This window comes from Elephantulus edwardii, unplaced genomic scaffold (genome assembly GCF_000299155.1).
Source record: "Elephantulus edwardii isolate Elephantulus edwardi_28Jun2011 unplaced genomic scaffold, EleEdw1.0 scaffold00336, whole genome shotgun sequence".
NCBI lineage: Eukaryota > Metazoa > Chordata > Mammalia > Macroscelidea > Macroscelididae > Elephantulus > Elephantulus edwardii.
This window is the reverse complement of record NW_006400086.1, coordinates 1017359-1040709: the sequence shown is the minus strand read 5'-3', so window position 1 is coordinate 1040709 and position 23351 is coordinate 1017359. Positions and strand designations below refer to the sequence as shown.

Sequence of the window (23351 nt, the reverse complement as noted above, 5' to 3'; positions counted from 1 at the left end):
TCCCAATAGCAGTACCATTTTATGTTCCACCTGAAAAAGATGATGACCTCAATTTGTAAAAAAAAAATATTGGTACAGTTAATATATCTGACTGCTAAGGGAAGCCTGGAGATTGGAGTTTACACACGCCTTGGAAGAAAGATCTAGCAATCTACCTCTAAAAATTAGACACTGAAAATCAGTGGAGCACTACTCTCTTTCTTCCGGCACAAATGAAGGTGCCATGTAACAACAGACCCTACAGAAAACGCATTAGTTGATTTATATTTGTCCTTATGGAGCTGTGCTGCTAATTCAAAGGCTGTGCATCTTTAGTGGTTCAAATACACCATCAGCTTTATAGGAGAAATATGGGAAATCGCCTCTCTGTGATTTCCGGTATTCAAACACCAGGTGGAGGATCGGATATGAGAGAGTTCCAACTTCACAGCATTAAGTTTGAGTTTTGCGTTTCAATGATCAATGTAGCCCTGGTGGCATAGTGCATAATGTGTCAGGTTGCTAAACTTATGGTTAGAAGTTTGAATCCACTCGGTGTCCCTTGAGAGGAAGATGCATGTATAAGTTTCCTCCCAGTAAAATTACATCCACAGAAATATGATCAATGGTCAGGGCAGGGTCACTATGAGTCAGAATTGATTGGACTGCTGTAGGTTTAATGACTAACAATAAACATTAATCATCCTTTATGTGCTTATTGTCCATTTGTAGATTTTTTAATAGAGATATGTTTATTCAAATCATTTGTCTAATTGAGTGGGTTGTCTTTTTCTTACTGATTTGTAGGAACTGATTCTATATTCTGGATATTGAAACCTTATACATGGTTCCAAAATATTTTCCCCATTCTGTAAGTTGTCATTGTACTTTCTTAATAAAATCCCTGGAGACAATATAGGTTTTTAATTGTGATGAAGCTGAATATACCAATTTTTTATCTTTGTGGTGGTGCTTTTAGTATTATATGTAAGAATTCATTGTCAGAAACAAAGTCCTAAACTTTACTCCTATGTTTTTACCAAGAGTTGTATAGTTTTAGTTCATCTACTTAGGTATTGATCAATTTTGAGTGACTTATCACACGTAGTGTGAGATATAGATCTAACTTTACTTCTTCGGCATGCTGAAATCCAGTTGTCCCAGCACCATTTGTTGAAGAAACAATCTTTCATTCAAATTTTCTAGACTCTAAATTCTACTTTATTGATCAATATGTATAACCATAAGAGTTATGAAAATGAGACTCAAATATGTCATGACAATGACAGCAGACTGGGCAAAATTTTGTTCTATTATACATGAGGCTACCATAAGTTGCAGCCAACTCAACAGCAATATCAACATATGTTTATCTGTACCATAATGTTTTAATTATCATAGCCTTATGTTTTTAAAATGGGCAAGTGTGACATCTAATTTCTTCTACTTTATCAAGATTGTTTTGACCACTTGAGCCTCCTTTCAGGTTCTTATGAATTTAGGGATTGGTTTTACCAATTCCACAAAAAGAAAATATTGTTAGAAGTTTGTTCAGAACTGTGTAGAAAACAGATTATTTTGGGTAGCAATGATGTAAGGCTTCAGGCCTTTTGTTCATAGGGTGGCTATGAGTCATGCTCGATTCGAAGGCAATCAACAATGACAACAATGATGTCTTAACAGCATTAAATATTCTAATCCAGGAATATTTTCTGTCTTCTCATTTATTAAGATTATTAGCTTCTTGGAGTATATTTTATAGTTTTCAGTATATAAAGCTTTCACCTTCCTAGGTATTTCATTATTAGATACTGTTAGAAATGGAATTTCTTTTCATGCTGTTCCTAGTTGGTATATAAACACAACTGGTTTTTTGTACTTTTTAAAAATTTCTTTTACTTTTTTCATTGTTGAGAATATACACAGAACATATGCCAGTTCAACAACTTCAGCAAGTACTGCTGAGTGCAGCAATACTAATTATGTTCTTTGAGTTGTATGACTATGCTCATCCATCTTTTCTGATTAGATCCTCCTTCACTAAAAAAAATTCTGCCACCTAAGTTTCCTATCTATCAATGGCAGTTGTCAATTTGATCCCATATAGGTAAATCTTAAAAAAGCACAACAGTCAAGGGAGATATTCTCATCTAGTTAAGCTACTGTGTGGTTTTACAAAAACTTCAAGGAACATTTTCATTTAAGGCTTAAAGATTATCTTGGGGCAATAGTTTCAGGGGTTTATCTAGCCTCTATGGCTATAGACACTACAGATACCATAAAAATTTCAGATTAAGTTCTGCATTTTCTCTCCATTAAGATTCTTCTACAGAATCTTTGATCAAAATGTTCAGTAATGGTAACTAGGCATAGCCCACTTCTTCTAGTTTCATGGCAAAAGGGGTTGTTCATGCAAGAATTGGGCACATTCTTAACTCTCCTTCTACGGCTTAGGTCAACAGAAACAGCCTGTTGTGCCTTGTTTGGCCACCTGAAAGTGCTATACGAGGAAGTAGGAGGTAGAATAGAAGCACTAAAAGAAAATTAGGTCCATTAAACGAGATTTTCAATAAAACAATACCCTAAACCTCTAAACCAAGGAATTAAATCCCGTAAACTGTGGTACCCTAGTGATAAGAAACTGCACTGTAATCCAAAGTCACTCGGTTCGAATCTACCAGCTGCTCCGTGGGAGAGGAATGGGCAATCTCCTCCCATGCGATTAACTGCCTCTGAAAGCCCTGCTGGATAGTCAGCTATTGGTTGATTCAGACTAGATGGTACACAACAATAACATAGAGTTTAGTGATAAGTAACCTCAACAGCATCTTTTTATTTAGTCACTGTGGCTAATTTATTTAGAAAGAAACAAAACTTTTCATTGATATTGATACCCTGTGACTTGTTTTTGTGGCTTTTTAATAGTTCTAAGAGCTTGTGGAGTTTTGGGGATCATCTTTCATGTTATCTGCAAATATACCTTGATGTCCTTTCATATATAGTTGCTGGCTTTGGTCACTGGTTTTTTGGTTTTACTAATTGCTCTGGCTAGAATTTCCAGTAGAATGCTCAGCAATGTGAATACAGGCATCTTTGTATTGGGGGGAAAGACTGGATCATTCACCATGGCGTATGACATTAGCTGTGGGTCTGGTTTTATAAATCTATAAACCCCATTTGTTATAGTCAAGAATTCCCCTTCTAGTTTATAGAGTGTATTTATCATGAAAGAGTGTTAAGATAAAGATAAATGTCTTTATGTATCAAATCTGTGACCACTGGACTCTTTTTCCATCATTTTATTAATTATATTGACTTTCTTAGGTTGAATTACCCTTGTGTTCTTGTGTCTCACTTGATCATTGTGTATCATAATCCTTTCAGTAAGCTCGTAGAGTCAGCTTTCTAAGATATTTCTTAGAAATTCTGCATCTATAAGTCATATACTAGTATGTAAGGGGGGTTTTGTAGGGCTTTTATTTTTTTGTACTGGAATAATACTGGACATAAAGAATGAGGTCAGAAATGCTTTTTTCCTCTTGTATTTTTCAGAAGAATTAAATGATTAGTGTTAATTCTTATTTGTTTTGTAGAATTCATCAACAAAGCCATATTTTCCTGAATTGTATTTTGTTGGGAGGCTTATTATTAATTAATTAATTAATTAGTTAAATTTCTTCATTTGTGATTCATCTGTTCAGACACCCTATTTCTTCCTGAGTTGATCAGCTATTTGTGTTTCTAAGAATTTTCCATTTCATCTATTTTATCCAACTTTTTGGTGTAGAACCGGTCGGAACAGTCTTTTTTTTTAAATTTTTTTCCCTATAATTATATTTTATTAATTTTCATAAACATTTACAGAGATTTTGGGTTTCCACTCATTCATTGTTGCACTATTCTCTCTACCCTCCTCCCAGTTTGTTCTTGTCCAAATGCCACAGTGCTTGTCAAAGCCAGTTCTGATTAATCTTCTTTGTCAGTGTGTCCTTTGCCATTCCCTATCACTCCTCCCTGAGAGAGACTTCACCCTGAGTCATAAGGAAAAGGGGATGGCGTATTCTCTTAGCTACTTCCTGCTGAAAAGGGACGCTGTGGGTTTCAGGGTGAAGATCTTCTCTCACTACTCTAAAGGGCCCCCTTGGCAGTAGGAAACACATAGACTATTATGGAGATTGATTTTGGAATTTAGATGCACTCTTATTGATTGTGCTTGGCCGTACATGTTCATATCCTTGAAGATGTATCATGGGGGTGTTGCAACCTAGAAGACACAAATTTGACTAACAAGTTATAAGTACATGAGTTAAAAATTATGGAAAAGTAAAAGAAAAGATTCTTTCATTGTTTTACAAACCCTCCCCCAGGTCCCCTCCACCATGTAGCCCTCACTCTAGACTCCTGTGATGACAGAAATACCTAGTTATATATCTCTTTTAAACAGTTTTCTCCCTCCTCTGTTTCAGTGCAGTATACATTATTGAACCCATCTTACTCAGTCTCTCCCCAACCCCAAGGACAGTCCCACTCTACAACAGTCTTTTAATCCCTTCTCTTTATGTAAAGTCAACAGTAATGTACTCATTTTAATTCTTTTCTTTTTCTTTGTCAGTCTTGCTCAAAGTTTGTCAATTTTTTGTTGATCCTCAAAGAAGAAACTTTGGTTTTGTGGATTCTACTGTTTTTCATAATTGTCTATTATTAAAACACATGTCTAGCCTCTCTATTCAATATGAAATGTAGCATACTGGCAATATTAATAAAGCTATGAGTTAAAGTAAAGCAAATTTCCATGTGTAATGGTAATGTGTAGTGGTCAGAGTAATTTAACAATATTTATCCCTCACTCCTCAGTGCAATAACCATTTTGGAGTAATATGTCATTTCTCTATAAATAAAAATGTCATGTAAAGGTCTTACTTTATTGGCTCATCTTTATTTAATTCATTTTTATTTAAAAATTAACTATGTAAAATATTTAAGTAAATTAAACTGGTCCAAATAAGATTGCTAAATTTATAAGGGGGGGGGGGCGAACGACCCAAACCCCTACTATGTATCATTTTTATCATTCAAAGAGAACAAAAACTGTTCAGTATAATAAATTACTCTCCAGACTCCGTTATTTTACCCCTAAGACATTTCCTTTCAAATAAATAACCAGAATGTGGATGATAGAAGAAGAGTTGATGCCTTTGAGGTGTGGTGCTGGCAAAGTATATTGAATATATCATGGAGACTGCTAGGAGAACAAACAGGTGAAGCCAGGCTGCTCCTTGGAGGCAAGGATTCTGGGATTTCGTCTGACATACTTTGGACATGTTGCAAGGAGGGACCTGTCCTTGGAGAGGGACGTCATGCTTGGGAGGGCGGAGGGACAACACCGGAGAGGAAGACCCTCTATGAGGTGGACTGATTCAGTGACTGGGATAAATCGGGATGAGATTGGCACAGGACAGAGCAGAGTTTAGGGCTGTTGTACATAGGGTCGCTATGAGTCACAGGCAACTTGATGGCACATAACAAAAACAACATTACACTAAGATATTCTATCTATACTAAATCTTGCATACCACTTTTGGCTCTTAAATCCTAGCCACTGTCCTTATGAAATAAGGAGGTGAGAAAATAATTAGAAAATAAAAAAATAGTAAGACCGTCTTGTGGGGTACTAGAGATGATGAATGAATGACAATTTAAAAAAATTAGCAAGGAATTAATTTGGAGGAAACATAAAACCAACAGTAGTTGTCAGCAAGTACATCCCAACTCATTGTGTCAAGAAAAGAGAAAAGCTTGGGGGATCAGAGAGAGCGCAAGCTATGTACTTTAGAATTTTCAAACTCTCAAAGTGCAAAAACAGAGACAGTGTCTTCCATACAAGATTTTAAATGAGAAGCACAGAAAAGCACTTGGCACAGACCTTAGTATATGGTGAATACTCAACAAATATTCTTTTGTTTTCATGTAACTACGGGGCAACATGAAGGAGTTACCTATGAGATACTTCAATATTTCCCAAGTTGAATAATACATAAAAGACCCAAAGCACAATAATTTTTTAAAAAACTATAAACTTAAATACCCTAAAAATTGTCAGAATAAATCCGGCAGAACGAAAGTGGATACCAAGGGTTGGAAGCCCTGAATTACAGACATTTGAAACTCTAGGTGTCAGTTTCTTTATTGGCAAAAAAATAATCTTTTCATAAAAAGTTTAAATAAAACAAGTTTTCCTCAATACCTATGTAACTAGGAGATATTATCATTGCTTTTCAAGGGAATAGGGAATAATATATATAATAAACACGTGAAATGCTTACTGCAGTTTTCAATTTCATTAAGGAATTCAGATAAAGACTTAACACATTGACTCCAGAAAAAATGAACAAAAGTTTATATTGTTTCAAATATTTATTCAAGTAGCCCTATGTCTTAAATATGTCAAGTATATCTAAGTCACATTTTAAATAGAGAATTCTTAGGTGCTTACCTTTTATCATCTCCCAGCTCTCCATGTTTCTGAGATTTTTCTGGACATTTTTCTTTTCCCTTAAAAAAAGAAAAACATTTTCATTTAAAATTGCACGGCTGACTGTTGTGAGATCAGGGAGAATTATTAATGTTTGTTCAAATTTTTTCCCTCTTTTTTACCTTAAGAAAAGATACAAATGATCCAATATGTACATCTCCTTGCTCAGGAACTGCTACATCTTCGGTGTTAGGGTCAATAAAATCATACACCTCCTGGTCTAGGTACAGATTAATATTTATTAGAAAATAAGTATAGTAATCTATATGTGCTTAGTATAAATGTGTGTTCATTCTTATACAAGCAGGCTAAATATGCAAGATGTATGGCCATTGTTTAAGGCTCATTTTTAATTTTAAGAATGCATTTCAAATGAGGACTTTGCACCTGAATAAAAAAAACAGAAGACACCATATGAAATACCTTTCTGAGAATCAGGTTTACTTCCTATTGAATGACTGTCATTTCTTGGCGGCTGTTCTCTATTTGATTCTGAGACTTGAGAGTGAAGGCTAATTGTATCATCATCTGATGGCTGAAAGGAATATGCAGGAGGTACAAACAAGGCATTTTAAATATTTGGTTAGGATTAAGTTGCTTAACTTTAACATATGAAATACAAAATATTTCATATTGCTCCAGTGCATCTTCAATTTTGAAACTAAAAATTAAAACACTCTTTTCTGTTTGAAATCGTTGACATAAAATATACTGATGCTATTTTTTGTTTGATTTTATTTTAATTTTGGTGAAAAAATACAAATTATAATTTTAAATGAAATGAAAACTAATATATATGTGCATGTGTCTAACACTTTATTTCAAAACCCTAATAAAAAAAATTAAAGGATTAGCAATAGAAAAGACTCACTTCTGTTGTAGATAATCGTTTTTCTCCATTATCACTTCCAATTCCAGAATCAGGACCATGATTTTTATTTGGATAAAAATCTTCCATACTACAGACATAAAAAATTGAAAGGCAGTTAAGGTTTTTTTCTGAAAGTGATAATATCCACCTGACCCAAAATTGCTCTAGATAATAATAATAATATACATTTTGCATGCATAACTTCCTTAAGGAACAACAACAACAAAAAACCCACAAAAAATCCCAAAACACAAATAAAGACACAAATTTTATTATATTCTGATTCCCAGCAGTGCTGTGTACTATAGACAAGTGAACTCTAGACTCCATGGTATTTTCTTAGGTATAATCATTATAGAATTGCACAGTATGATCTTTCTTCCACAGTACCACTTGGTGATTTTGAACCACTAACCTGGTGCAAACTTTTGATGGTTTTTATAATTACAATCTATAAGGACACCAAGGTGGCTATAATATGAAGCACTTTCTTCCTGTTTCTCTTACAATAATTTTTCTACCATGTGCTTTACTGGAAAGTGTGACTTTGTTAGGAAAGCAGACTGGCTGCTAGAAAATCAGCTTGATAGAAAACATTTCTATGTGTTTCATTGATTTGGGAAGTTTCATCACAGAAATTTGGAATATTTTCGCCTTTAATTGATATATTTTTTTTATAAAACCCTGAAAAACCTTCTGAGTTCTAGAAAGAATTCCAATTGAATGTTGTTGTTGTTGTTATGTGCCGTCGAGTTGCTTGTGACTCATAGCGAACCTATGTACAACAGCCCTAAACTTTGCTCTGTCCTGTGCCAATCTCACTGCCTCTGACACATCCATCCCGATTACCCCAGTCACTGAATCAATCAATAAGTAAGAAATTTTTTTACAAGTATGTCAAACATTGAATATACAATTATTTGGATGTGAGCACAGAGCTACCCTAGCAAATTTTTGTATTATACAATACGTCACTGGTATGTGTTTTTCATTTTCATTTACAAATTTACCATGTATTAACTAATTTACCATGTATTAACTACTTATTATGTGCCATATTATATGATTCAGGTCATAGTCTTTCCTATCACTTGCTATGCATCTGAGAGCTGGACAATGAATAAGGATGAAAGAAAAAGAATTGATGCCTTTGAGCTGTGGTGTTGGAGAAGGGCACTGAACATCCCATGGATGGCCAAAAGAACAAACAACTATGACTTGGAGAGGGGGCAGACTGAGTGCTCTTTGGAGGCAAGGATAATGAGGCATGAAGCTTACTTTGGGCAGGCTGCTAGAAGGGGCTATTCCTTGGAGAGGAACATGATGTTGGGAAGGGGGAGAGGGTTGGCGAAGGAGAGGAAGACCTTCTGCCAGGTGGAATGACTGCCGCAATGGGTTTCTGTGTATAAGAAAGTGTGAGGATAGTACAGGATAGAACAGGGTTCAGAACAGGGTTTATAGGGTCAAAATGAGTCGTACTCAACTCGACAGCATCTAACAACAAACAATACATGTGCCAGGAAATAGGCAAAGCAGTTTAGAGGTAATAACTTGGATATTTCTTAAAAAAACTCTTAAGGGATTGGTGGTAATTTACTGTTTGGTAAAACAAGGTTAAGAAAAGTTGAACTATTTACCCAAGAGCACACAATTTAGAAATGTCCATTTAAATCTGATCCTAAGGCTACCTAATACTGAAATTCATAAACTTAATCACTGTACTCTAGTTCTCCCCTGAACACATTCATTATAAAAAGTGATATGGAAATTATATCAACCAAGTTAGAGAAATTCCTAGCACTCTGACAAATAGTTGTTCAGATTAGACCAGATGAAGAACAATTAATTCTTCACAGTGCTCTCAACCCAAAGAGGAAGCAAATTGTTTATATACTTCTGAGATCATGTCAAAAGTATGTATAAAGTGTTATGAGAAATGAGACACTGACTCATTTTCCTTGGTAAGGGTTTATTCAAGAATGTAACACTTCAGGTTAGTCTTAAAGGATGAAGAAAAGGAATAATTGCTAGCATTTTCAGTTTCTAAAATGCATTAGATGTCTGTTCTTTTATATACCATCATGCAGTCAAAACTGACTCATGCCGACCCTCCAGCAGGCTTTCAGAGACTGAGAATGGCATGGGAAGAGACTGCCCAACTTAGTCCCACAAAGCAGCTGGTGGATTAAAACTGCATGCCTTTGGGATTTCAGGGAAATTTTTCACCACTAGGCCACCAGAACTGGAGGATTCAAACTGCATGCCTTGGGGTTGACAGCACAACTCTGTCCAAATCTTTTAGATCCTACGATGATTTCTTTTTACAGATTAGATAATAAAGCTTGTACCAGTTAACTTTCCAAGGGGAAAGATTCTAGCATTTACTGAACACAATTTATTGAACTAATTACCCAGGACACATTTCGGTCTCACATCTATTTTAAGGATATTGTTAAAAACACTGTAGACAAGAAACCTTAAGTTCAACGATCGTAAATAACTTACACAAGACACAGAGGAATTCACAGGTCAAATGCACAATAACACAACTATGTGCTCACCCAGAGCTGTATGCTTCTTAACAGATGACGATGATGATGATGATGATAATGCCTCTCTTGAGCAATTTTTATGGATCAAACATTGTTCTAAGCACATTATTTTATTTATTCTTGACAGCATCCATGTTCTCATTTTACTTACTTTTTATATATTAAAAGACTCAATATATAAAAAAAAGACTCATTAAGACATAAAAAACATGAAGATCTTATGAGGTGAGGCCTTTAAAGTCATTATCATATCTGACTCCAAATCTGAAATACTTAACTATTATAATGCCTATGTGTGAAGAATGACGAATTTATAAAACAGTGAAAGCAGAGAGACACATTCTAGGTAGTAAGAAACACACAGTCAGGGATTATTCCAACTGTGAGAGTAAAAAAAACGCACACATAAATTTAACAGAACAGCAAGCAACAAATGCTGGCGAGGTTGCGGAGAGACTGGAACCCTTATTCACTGTTAGTGGAAGTGTAAAATGGTGTAACCACTGTGGAAAGCGGTGTGGTGCTTTCTCAAAAAGTGGCAAATAGAGATATCATTTGACCCAGCAATTCCACTACTGGGAATATATCCTAAAGAGCCCATAACCGACATGCAAGCAGATATATATGCACACCCATGTTTATCGTGGCTTTGTTCACAACAGCAAGGAGTTGGAAGCAACCTAAGTGCCCATCAACAAATGAATGGATAGAGAAACTGTGGTATAGTCACACAATGGAATACTACACTGCACTGAATAGCAAGGAACTCATGCAATATTATTCAAAATGGGTGACCCTCAAGGACATTATGCTAAGTGAAATATCTCAGTCACAAAAGGACAAACACTGCATAGTGCCACTGCTGTAGAATGGGACTGACATCAGGGTTGGGGTAAGAATCAGAAAAACTGGATAAATTATGTATAGTGCATTGAAATGGATAAGAGAGAGAACAGTTTAAAAGCAATATTTTATATGGTATTATGATTATTGTAAGAGTCCGGAATGAAGGTTGTAGAGTGGAGTATACTCGGGGTGGAGGTGGGGGGGTGCGGGGGGACTGTATACCAATGAAGGAATTTTTCTTTTACTTTTCAAAGAGAAGAGCGAACTGGGGTTGTGGGGGGTGGGCAGGGAGAATAGTGCAACAATGAATGAAAGGAAACCCAAAATCTCTGTAAATGTTTATAAAAATTAATAAAATATAATTATAGAAAAAAAACACATAATGTACATGAGTGAAGTACAATGATTGTATGCAAACCAATAAAATTTATTTCTTAAAAAAAAACCAAAAAAAACTGTTTTCCTCAATGTAAATCAAGCCATTAATAGGAGACCAAAAGCTCAAAAATTTACTCAAAAGTACACATGAGACGGTAACAGAGGAGGATAACTACAACACCGGAAACAAAATACCCTGAACACAAGAGAATGTTGATAGGCTGGGTAAACTAAGTGCTATCACTGAACAATCTGTGGGGAAACTGTCAAATGGGAACTCGGCTTGCTGTATAAACTTTCCATTCAATAAATATTTTTAAAAGAATACTATATCATGTTATTTTCCGGCTTGATATTTTACAATGACTTCCCACTGTAATTTGAGTACAATGCACATTTTTTATCACAACCTACAAAGCCCCACATGACATGAGCCCTATCTCTCCAAAATCAGCTTGAACCAGTCTACCCAAAAGTTACATTAGTCCAGCCATGCTGGCCGCTTTACAGTTCCTTGAATATAACAGGTTCCTTCCTGCCTTAGTGCCTATGCATGTTGTTCTTTCTGCCTGAAATGATCTGCTCCCCATTTATATGTTTGGCTTTTCTACTTTAAAGCCTTGTCTTAAAACTTTACTGTCTCAAAGGGACATTCCCAGAGCACCCTCTTAAAATGCATTCTTTTCTTCATAGCACTCAGCACAGTTTGACATTATACATCTGGTCCCTTGTAAGGTGTAAGAACACATTAGGCATACAATTAATATCTGTTAAATAAATAAAACCATGAATGTTGTTATTAAACTGAATTGTTAACCAGATAATGTAAAGCAGAGTAACAGAGACAGGAACATAGAATATCGCTATAAATATCTTTTATAGATCTGTGTAGTCTATCACTGTTCCTAATACTAAACAAAGTTATCTTTATGAGCTCAATTTAACATCTGTATATACATTTTTAAGGAAAATTGCTATTTGTAAATTATCAAGAGCTTACACTGTTAAAAATAGTACTTACTATGTTACCATTCCAAATCTAAATTTTATCATACATGTAATGGCAAAGCTTTAAGTATTGTAGACAGATGTACGGTTTATCTATCATTTCATTCGATCCAATTTATTTAAGATAAGTTGTAATTAAGTTTTCTCAAAATCTTTCAGGTCAATATACACTTTGAAAATATCAATCAAAAAGAGAATTTTGTGTCTGCTCTGTCAAAATCTCATGAGGAAAAAACACCAAAATCAGTGATACATCATGTTTGATTCAGATATAAAAAATATGAACAAACGTACCCCTAAATATGTTGCCCTTCCTCCAACTTCAGTTCAAAGTAAAATTCTGTTGTTACAAATATACAACAGAGAGAACAAAGGAATAAGTGAACAGTTTTCAAGAGCTGAGAAATTAGTGTTCTTTCTCTAGAACTTAATGTTCAAACTTAATGTTCAAATTTCTTAGTAATATAACTTCTGAGTTTTATTAGGAAATTCTAAATTCATTGTAGCATCCCAGAAGTCCAGTCTGGGATATTCACCTTCAGGATATTATTGATTTGAACCCTGAGTAAATGAGCCTAAATATAGCCAGCACATTCCAAGTGTCTAGAGGGAAGAGACCAGTTGTCAAGAAATGAAACTAGGATATTACCTGTCTGTGAGAGGTTGACAGGGTATTCTTTTACTCAAAGATGGAAGATCCAGGGAATCTGGTTTCTTATCCATTCTGCAACATGCTTGGATATTTAAGTACTTAAATATATGTACTTTGCCTTTTAAACATATCTGTAAATAAATGAAAAACAGACATGATATCATAATTCCATTTATAAACATCCTGTATCATCTAATGACATATTTTAGTTATTTGAAATTATGTTCAGGCATCACAATCTTAGAAGATTGCATATTTAAATAGTCTATGCTTCCAATACTGTTGCTGTTTTTGTTATGTGCTGTCAAGTCACCTGCAACTCATAGCGACCCTATGTACAACAGCCCTACTCTATCCTGTGCCAATCTCACTGTCTCTAACACATCTACCCTCATTACCCCAGTTCCAACACCAGGCTAAAAATAACTGACAATGCAGATGTTGTTATTGTCTCTGAGTCGAGCATGATTCATAGCTACCCTATGAACAAAAGGCCTGAAGTCTTACTATAACATTTATCAAAGTTCATAGAGTTTCCAGAAGCATATTGTTTAAGAAGTGGATGCCACTTATTCTGACATCTCCATTTTATTGGAAAATATAAATTAAATATATTTCCATATAGCACTAGTTTTCTTGATAAACACAAAATGGAAAAACCACTAAACAAGGTATCATTTGATAATTTAAGAATGTTGTCTATTAGAGAACATGGAAAATAAATTTATTAATTGTACTGTACAGAAAAAAATACTATAGTTACTTCTATAAAGTAATCTCATCAGAGACTTTATTTAGTATTAACACTGAAAGAAGGATAATCCCAAGATTATAAAAGTAGGAAAATTTATTTGAGAGTGTGAACATAGGCCAATTAGACTTACATAACAAAAGAAAATATTAAAACACCAAAGCAAAGCAAAGTAAAATACTACATAGCAGAAAATATTCTTCTGTATAGGAAAGGTAAAACACGATACATTGAAAGGGTAAGTCAGCTTTACAAATTTTTAAAAAGTCACAATGGGTGATACCAATTAAAAAACAGTAAGGTTGTCTTTTATAGTCTCACAATACAAACATATAACACATGTAAAAATAATGAAGAAATTCTAAAGAGTTCATTAATTATTACTATCAAAAAGAAAATAAGACAACACTAAAAACAATAATTGTTATAGGTAGAGAGAAAAAAGGCTGCTTCTTAGATAATTTTAAAAGATAGTAGGTCTGATCTAACCATTGAAAATTTTCAGTTAAAAGTAAAGCATTACTTTTTAAAAAAAAACAACAAAAAAATTAGAGCTACCTGAATGCAAATACATTAATTATTAATTAAACTGTTCTCAACAGAAGGTTCCTGGGATAGGATATCATGCTCAGAAAAGTGAAGGGTCACTGAAGGAGGGGAAGACCCTCAACAAGATGGACTGATACAGTGACTGGAACAATGGGCTAAAGTGTGGCAGAGATGATGAAGATGGCACAAGAAAGAGCAGGGTTCAAATGTGTCGCTTATAGGGTTACTATGAATTTCAGTCAACTTGATGGCACCTTACAACCACAACAAAAGAAATTGTACCCTATCCAAAATAAAAACTTATTACAATTGTCCAGTCCACAAGCAATCATTGTGAGATGGTGCAGGACCAGTTATCATTTCATTAACTTGTGCCTGGGGTTGCGATGTGTCCTACAATGGTAGCTAAGAACAATCATCATGAAGCTAAATGCTGTATTTTATCTTCTGTAGAGTTGTTGTTAAGTACCGCTGATTTATAGATGACTCATAGCGACCCTATGAACAAAAGATCTGAACACTGGTATAACTTTCATCGTTTCTCCATGTTCATAGAGTTTCTGGAGGAACACTATTTCTGAAGTAGATGCCACTCCTGCTTCCAAGCTTGTTTTAATCAGGGAGCTCCACCAAACACTGTCCACCATGAGTAACTATTATCGCATATGGCACATCAGTGTCACAGTGTTAGCATCACAGCAACCACAAGTTACCTCTGTACCTAGCAAATGGTTAGACCAGTGCTATACCACTTAGAACAATGTTTGACCAAAGACAATTTGAACGAGGCCTCAGGGCTGCAGATTAAAATCACCCACCTTTGGCTTGGTAGCATCCTTTCTGCCCACTAGGCCAACAGAGGTCTCTCTATGACTCACAGCAATTCTGTGAACAATAGATCTAACCCTTGACCTATCCTACACCATCCCTACTATCGGAGACATGCTAAAGCCCATTTTTATCATAATAATTCATGCACAGTACATGGTTTTAAAAATCAAATAATATGATTACACACTATTGAAAACCAAAACCAAAGGAACTCTATAGGACAAAGTAGAACTGAAGTACTAAATCTTTAAGGAAGCAGATTGCCTTCTCTTTCTCCCATGAAGCACATAGTGGTTTGGGACTGACAGATCTTTCAGTTAGAAGCCCAAAACTTAACAACCCACCAGGGCCAACCACATGAATATAAAACTAACAACAACAGCAAAACTAGATTTCTCTTTTCTCCTTTAAATACCCAAATTGCAATCTCTAATTGCAAAGCTTTCAAACGATTTTTCTGCTGTTTCCAATAGGAAAAGAGTGGACAGATAAGAAACATTGCATTAGAACAGATGAAGGAAAGAACTATTTAAAATGACTATAAGATTAGGCATTACATGTGTGAAAACAGTCCAAAATAAGAGGTATACTGCAAAGAGGACTGGGGAGGGGAGGGCAGAGAGGATGATGGAAATTGTAGAACAATAGATATTTTTTTTAAAGTGAATTGGGAATGGGGAATGGAGGGGGAGGGAGGAAATTGTGCAACAATGAATGAATGAAAATCCAACTTTTCTGTTAACTTTTGTTAAAATCACAATGAAAATTTTAAAAAATTGATTAAAGTAAATCCAACCGTTAGTTACTCTTTCTATTTCTACAATTGTGGTCTTCTACAGTATTTGCCCTTAGGGGCCTGAGTTAGTTCATTTAGCATAATAATACTCTCCAGTCCCTCACGAGTTAGGCGGTGATTTATAAACCCTTTGCTCCTGCATGTATATGTGCCATAATTGCTAAATCCACTGAGGATCTAATGGGGTGGGGAATGGTAGGAACAGAGGAGTGGATATGGGGAGCAGGGTAAATCACAGGGCCGCATGATTTGATGGCTGAGGGAAGGGTGGGTAAAGGAAATGGGAAGGATCTGGTATGAAAAACAATATATATGAACTCTGTAAGCAAACCAGTTGTTGTTGTTGTTGTTATGTGCCGTCGAGTCGTTTGCGACTCATAGCGACCCTATGCACAACAGCCCTAAACCCTGTAGAAAAGAAAAATTTTATTAAAAGAAAAAGATATCTAACAGTGTCCTGTCTGAAACATATATAAAATGGGCTTAAAATCTTATGGAAGCCAAGCAAGGAAAACCAGCTGGAAGATATCAACAGTCAGTATGCAAGCATTCATTGTTTCCCGTATGGAGTTTCATTTCTGTCCACAGCTGTAAATAGAACTCCTCATTTTAGATCCTCACTAGTCCAGTCTGTTTACAAATTTTCTGTCTAATATGATGGCCCCTTGCCACATCAGGCTTTTTAAATTTAAATTGTTGTTGTTGTTATGTGCCAGCAAGTCACCTGTGAGCCATATATGAGCCTATGTACATTGGCTCTGAAGTCTGCGCTGTCCTGAGCCAGTCTCACTAATTCCAACATAATGACCCCCATTGCCCTAGTCACTGTATCATCCATCTCATCCAGGGTCTTCCTCTCCTGCGCTGTACATCCACACTTCATATGTCTAAATAAAATTCAATGACAGATTCCAAGACAGATAGACAAGTCTGCCTTAGAGAAAGGGCAGTCAAAATGATCCTTAGAGGCAAGGATCGTGAAACTTCATCTCATGTAAGTTGGGCATATTGCCAGGAGAGGCCAGTCCTTGGAAAAAGATGTCATGCTAGAAAAGGTGAGAAAAAGAGAGGAAGATCTTCAACAAGACAGATGGCTTACACTGTCACACAGGGACTGTAACAATGGGATTGATCAGGCCAGTGAACAGTAAGATGGCACAAGGGAGGGCTGATTCACTGTTGAGAGAGTCTATGTGAGTCTTAATCAATGCATCAGCAACAAAAACAAATAAAATGAAAAATTAAATTATTTGTTACGTCACCCACTTTTAAGTGTATTCACTATTACGACAGTGCAGATACAGAATATTTCTACTGTTCTTATAAAGTCCTAGTGGACAGTGATGCTTTAAAGTAAATCTAGGATTATGCTGACACATGATGGAATAATCTCTTGATTATGGAGCTGAGAGAATCTGAAGTTCTATCTACTTTATAAAATGAACACAGGTCAAGGAATGGCAAGGTATTTAGTTATTTGGTAAATATAAAGCTCTAACTCTATAAATGCTCTTCAGAACCGCGATGTCGAATATAGCAATCACTAGCTATGTTTATTTAAATTTCAATTAATCACAATAAAATAAAACAAAATAGATTCACCAGCTATACTTGAAGCATTCAATTGCCACATATGACAAGTGGCTATGAAACTGGACAGCACAGATTACAGAACATTTACCTCATCAAAGGAAGTTCTACTGGAAAACACTTTGATATTTCACCACTTCCTTATTTTCAACTCCTTATCCTTATTTAAAAATTACCTAGTTCTTCCAATTAACAAACTATTTTCAGGTTGGTTTTTTTAAAAAAATTATTATTAATGTCAATGAAAATTTAGAGACTTTGGATTTCCATTCATTCATTGTTGCAATTTTCTCCCCTCCCAACCCTCCCCCCTAGTACACTACCCTTTTGGAAAAGCAAAAGAAAAATTTTTCATTGTTTTACAATCCCTCCCCACAGGTCCACGCCACTATGCAGCTTTTGCTCTGGACTCGTGTCATGACAAAAATACCTAATCACATATCCTTTTTAAACAGTTTTCTCCCTCATCTGTTTCAATTCAGTATACATTATTGAACCTATCTTTCTCAGTTTTCCTGCAACCCCGAGGTCAGTCCTGTTTTACAACAGTGGCACCCTGCAGTATTTGTTCTTTTGTGACTGAGATACTTCACTCAGAATGTGCTGCAGGGTCACCCATTTTTAATAATATTGCATGAGTTCCTCGGTTTTGGTATTCTATTGTGTGACTATACCACAGCTTCTCTATCCATTCATTTGTTGATGGGCACCTGGGTTGTTTCGAACTTGTTGCTATTGTGAGCAAAGCCACGATAAACAGGGGTGTGCATATATCTGCTTGGATGTCGGTTATGGTTTCTTTAGGGTATATTCCCAGTAGTGGAATTGCTGGGTCAAATGTATCTCTATTTGCAACTTTTTGAGAAAGCGCCATACTACCTTCCACAGTGGTTGCACCATTTTACACTCCCACCAGTAGTGAATAAGGGTTCCAGTTTCTCCACAACCTCGCCAGCATTTGTTGCTTGCTGTTCTGTTAAATTTTGCTATTCTGACTGGGATGAGATGACATCTCATAGTTTATGTTCAGGTCTTAAAAAGTAAATTGACATACTTCTCTCTGCTTTCTTACACAACAGATAAAAGTTCTGACATTCTTCATTTTGCTAAGGTAGTCAGCATCAATATTTGTGATAGTCTTTTATGTCAAGGTAACCTAGTAAGTAAGGAGTTGCACTACCAATCCAAAGGCTGGTGGTTCGAATCCACCAGTTATTCTGAGGTAGAATGATGTGCAATCCTCTCCTAAGAGATTTACAGATTGAAAATCCTAGATAGTATGCAATAAGTCAGTTCCAGCTTGAAGGCAGTGAGTTTTGAGTTTTGGCTTGGATGGGAATCACAGAACATTTGATTGTGCTTATGGGAAACCTATACTTGAACCAAGAGGAAATCATCAGCACAGAGCAAGGAGACACTGCCTGGCTCAAAATTGAGAAGAGTGTCTGCCAGGGATGTATTCTGTCTCCATACCTTTTCAATCTGTATGCAGAACAGATCATCTGGAATGCTGAGCTGTATGAGGAGGAATGTGGCATCAGAATTGGTGGAAGAATCATCAACAACCTGCATTAAGCAGATGATATAACCCTTCTTGCTGAAACGGAGGAGGACCTGAAGTGCCTGCTGCAGACTTTCTGCAGTCTTCAATATGGATTGAAGCGCAACATCAAGAAAACAAAGATTCTCTCCACTGAGTCAACTGGCAGCATCATTATGGATGATGAAGAGACTGAGATTGTCAACAGTTTTTGTTTGCTTGGCTCCACAATCAACACTCTTGGTACCAGCAGCCAGGAAATTAAGAGACGAATTGCACTGGGAAAGTCAGCTGTCAGGGACCTCGCAAGAGTACTAAAGAGCAATGATGTCAGGCTGGAGACTAAAATGTTCCTGATCCGCACCATAGTCTTCGCAACTGCGAGCTATGTGTCAGAGAGCTGGACACTGACTGGGGATGATAGAAAGAGTGTGGATGCCTTTGAGCTGTGATGCTGGAGAAGAGTGTTGAATATATCATGGTCTGGTAGGAGAACAAACAGGTTCATCCTGGAGAGGATGAAATCGGACTGCTCCTTGGAGTCAAGGATTCTGAGGCTTTGTCTGACATACTTTGGGCATGTTGCAAGGAGGGACCATTCCTTGGAGAGGAGCATCATATCCTGTAAGGTGGAGGGACAGCCCAAGAGAGGAAGACCCTCAATGAGATGATCGATTCAGTGATTAGGGTAATAGGAGGAGGTGTCAGAGACAGCGAGGTTGGCACAGGCTAGAGCAGGGTTTAGAATTCTTGTGCATAGGGCCGCACTATGAGTCGCAAGTGACTTGAGGGCACATAACAACAACAACATGCTTCCTAGTGGTTTGGCCAAACATTGAACGAGAAGCTAAGAAGAGAATTTTCTTAAGACTGGCTGTGTTTTGCCAGAACTCACTCTACCTCCACTCCAATCTCTGTCAACTCACATACAGATCTTGGGACATGAGCTTGAAAATGTCTCTAACCTGCTGCCTGACCTTAGAGATTTGTCATCCTCACAATGTTTTTAGCTAATCCCTTGAAGAAAATCTATGTCAATATCTCCTCTCTGTTTTACCAGACTGTGTCTTTTTCTCTGCGTATGCTTCTGTGTGTGCATGTGTATGTATGTGTATGGGTGTGGGTGTGTGAGTGTGACTGGTTGTTTTTCGAGAGGTCCCCAAGAAATTCCTAAAGTCAACCTTTGTGGGAAATAGAATAAGAATCTCTTTTGGAATAAGAAGATTATACATTGAACAGGGACCATGCTAATCTCATCTGTATCATTTCAATTTTAGTATATGTGTTGCCGAAGCGAGCACAGAGAAGATTATATTTTGGAAGGAAAAATAAGGTAACCTTTTCCTCTGGATATACACAACACCTGTGCTACACAGAAGTAGAATGTAGGTAGGAATTTCACTGCCATATGGTTTCCCAGTATGATCTGGTGGCCTCATGGCAAGAAGCTGCACAGCTATCCTGAAGGCATGCAGTTCAAGACCACCAGCTGCTCAGTGTGATTTACTCCTGTGCAATTAACTGCCTCTGAAAATCTGTTGACGGGTCAGTTATGGGTAAGTTTCCACTCAATGGTACAGAACAACAAAAATAACACTAACACTTATGTACAATATAAGCAGATAATTTATCACTATTCTGTTTATATTGTACTTTCCAAAATTCTTCTGACATCTCTACCATGTGGTCCTTTTTTCTGTCTTGCCTTTTCCCTTACTATCTTTCATATCAGTTTATTCTTTTACAATCACTTTGTGCTAACAAGCAAGGATATCCATTTAAAGACTATAGTGCATCTGATGCAAGCCATGGTATTTCCAATTGCTTTGTAAGAATCTGAATGTTGAACAATTGATGAAGATAACAGAAGCAGCAATGAAGTCCTTGAGTTATGGTGTTGGACAAGAGTACTGAATAACCCATGAACTGTCAAAAGAACAAAGCCTGTCTTGGAATAAGTACAAGCCAGGGGCACCTGAGATGTAAGGAGGCTGAAACTCCTATCACACACTTTGGCATGTTATCAGGGGAGGCCAACCCTTGGGAAAACACACGCTGGGAATGGTAGAGAGTCAGCAAGAGAGAACCCTTAGAAAGAAAGACTGACACAGTGACTGTAACAATAGCCTCAAGTATGTCAAAGATCAGGAATATAGCACAGGACAGGATACGGTTCAGAGCTGCTCCTCATAGGGCCGCTATGAATTGTAGCAAATGCCACAGCACTTAATAACAACAACACATTACTTTGGTGGATTTTACATAATTGACAACCAGAATTTGAGTTCACAAACAAAAAGGTAATATGAGTTCTTATTAATTCTTTCTTATTAATTGGTGCTCAGTTAACTTCAACATATGATGATCATTATGTGCCACGTAGAACTTTTCTATAGGGTGAGGAGTTACACTCTCAATCCAAAGGCACATAGCTTAAATTCACCAAGTGCTCAGCAGGAAGATGAGCGATCTCCTCCTGTGTGATTTACTGCCTCTGAAAACTCTCTGGAAGATCAGCTATGAGTTGGATTTCCAGGTGAAATATTTGAGAAGAAGATGAGGAAAGACTTCCAGGGCTGTATACTTTGACAACAGGTTATTTTGAGTTCAGAAACAAAAAGGTAATATGAGTGGTTTTTGAAATCCTATTCTAAAATTTATAGACTACCATGACCACAAAGAAAACAAACAGATCTGTCCTGGAGAGGGTGAAACCGAATTTCTCTTTGGAGGCTAGGATTTTTAAGCTCCCTCTCATATACTTGGGCACATGGCCAGGAGGCCTTCTCCCTGCAGAAGGACATCATGCTTAGAAGGGTGGAGGGTCAGTGCCAGAGAGGAAGACCGCAGATGATATGGATTGACACAGTAACTTGGGCAATTGGGATAGGTGTGTTGGAGTCAGTGAGACAGGCTCAGGACATGGCAGGCTTCAGTGCTATGAGTCGCTGAGCTGCAGGTGACTCGCCAGCACATAACAACAACAACAACAACAACAATAATTCTAATGTTTAAGCAAAACCTTCTACCAAAGTGAAAAATTCACCTCTAAGAAAACATTCCTTTTGTAATTATATCTGATTGTTATAATTTTAACAAATTAAATCCTACCCATGATGCTCTTTATCAGTAACAGAAATATATATTTATGAAATGAAATAAAAAGAAGCAAGTATCAGATTTTTATTACAAACCTGTGCCGGTGGTACCTGCAATGGATTATTATCCAAAATTATGACTTGTAAATGATGCAACTTCCTGTAACAAACTGGAATCTCGGTTACTTTGTTACAAGAGAAATCCAGCTTGACTAAGGGAAGATCTCCTAATTCTGTTTAAAAAGGAAAAATAATTGAATTAAATTTTATATAATCACACTTCTTTTAAATAACAGTAAAAATGGCAAACATCTTACCATCTGGCAGTGCACGAAGGTTATTTCTTCTTATATTTAGCTCTCTAAGTGAATGCAATTTTCCCATTTGTTGGGGAAGGACCTGAATCTCATTGCAGCTAATGTCCTAAGGAAAACAAGAAAATAAAATTATAGTAAATGGAGAAATCTGGATATATTCCAATCTTAAAATTGAAACACTTTATTAATGGCTAGTGGAAGTGACCTGTAATGACATTTCTCTGAAGATAAATTATCTGGCAGATTTCTATTTCTGTCACATGGTGAAGTAACAGCACAAAAACCCAAAAATTTTTATTCTGCAAAAGTTTGAGATTATAAATTTGTAACAATCAACTCTCATAAACTAAAACCTGGGGGGCAGATTCATGCACTTTCTTGCAGAGGTAAAACAAAAAGCTAACAATTATCAATCACTGTGTTCATCTGTGAATTACAAGTTGTTTTGAGATACCTGATTGCAAGGAAAATGGAAAAATTCAGGGTTTTACAGGTGTGAGTTGGGAAACCTAAATCTTTCAAGATGTTCTCGTTAGATATCACAGAGTTGAGTGGATTACAACTCATAGTGAACCTATGCACAACAGATCTGAACCTTGCTTCCATACTCTATCTTGTGCCATCCTCATGATTTCTAATATGTCAAGCCCATTGTTACAGTTATATGTCAATCCATCCTGTTGGGGAGTCGTCTTGTCATTCTCTGACCTTCTACATCTCTCATCTAAGATTTAACAAAAAATCCTTCTCCAAACCAACACAATCTATGAGGGGTTAAAGCTCAAAGATTTGATTTGTGGCTTACATCATAACACATTCTAAGACATTAGAATAGGTAATTCCCCTGGGTTAAGTTAAAAAGCAAAGTCCTCTGGTAAAGGTAAACAATACCAAACTTACATAGTAAGGGAATAAAGAATGGCTTTGACTATGCTTTCGAACCCCTCCTCCTTTTTGACTATGCTTTCGAACCCCTCCTCCTTTCCTGTAAGCATATCAACTAAAAAGCAAAAATCTGCAGCATGATCTCAAGAGGCAAGCATTTCAGACATAGGGCAAAT

At 36.4% G+C, this 23351-nt stretch overlaps 1 protein-coding gene across 1 annotated transcript in view; it reads right to left on the bottom strand.

Annotated features, from left to right (window-relative positions):
- Positions 1-23351, bottom strand: part of LRCH2 (leucine-rich repeats and calponin homology (CH) domain containing 2) — a 169876-nt gene that overhangs the window by 45406 nt on the left and 101119 nt on the right. The window contains exons 4-10 of the mRNA XM_006901583.1: positions 22291-22396; positions 22070-22206; positions 12816-12949; positions 7383-7470; positions 6935-7046; positions 6634-6731; positions 6473-6531 (exon numbers count right to left, since the gene is read on the bottom strand). Coding sequence (XP_006901645.1) covers positions 6473-6531; positions 6634-6731; positions 6935-7046; positions 7383-7470; positions 12816-12949; positions 22070-22206; positions 22291-22396 — 734 coding nt within the window. The remainder of the gene's footprint in view (positions 1-6472; positions 6532-6633; positions 6732-6934; positions 7047-7382; positions 7471-12815; positions 12950-22069; positions 22207-22290; positions 22397-23351) is intronic.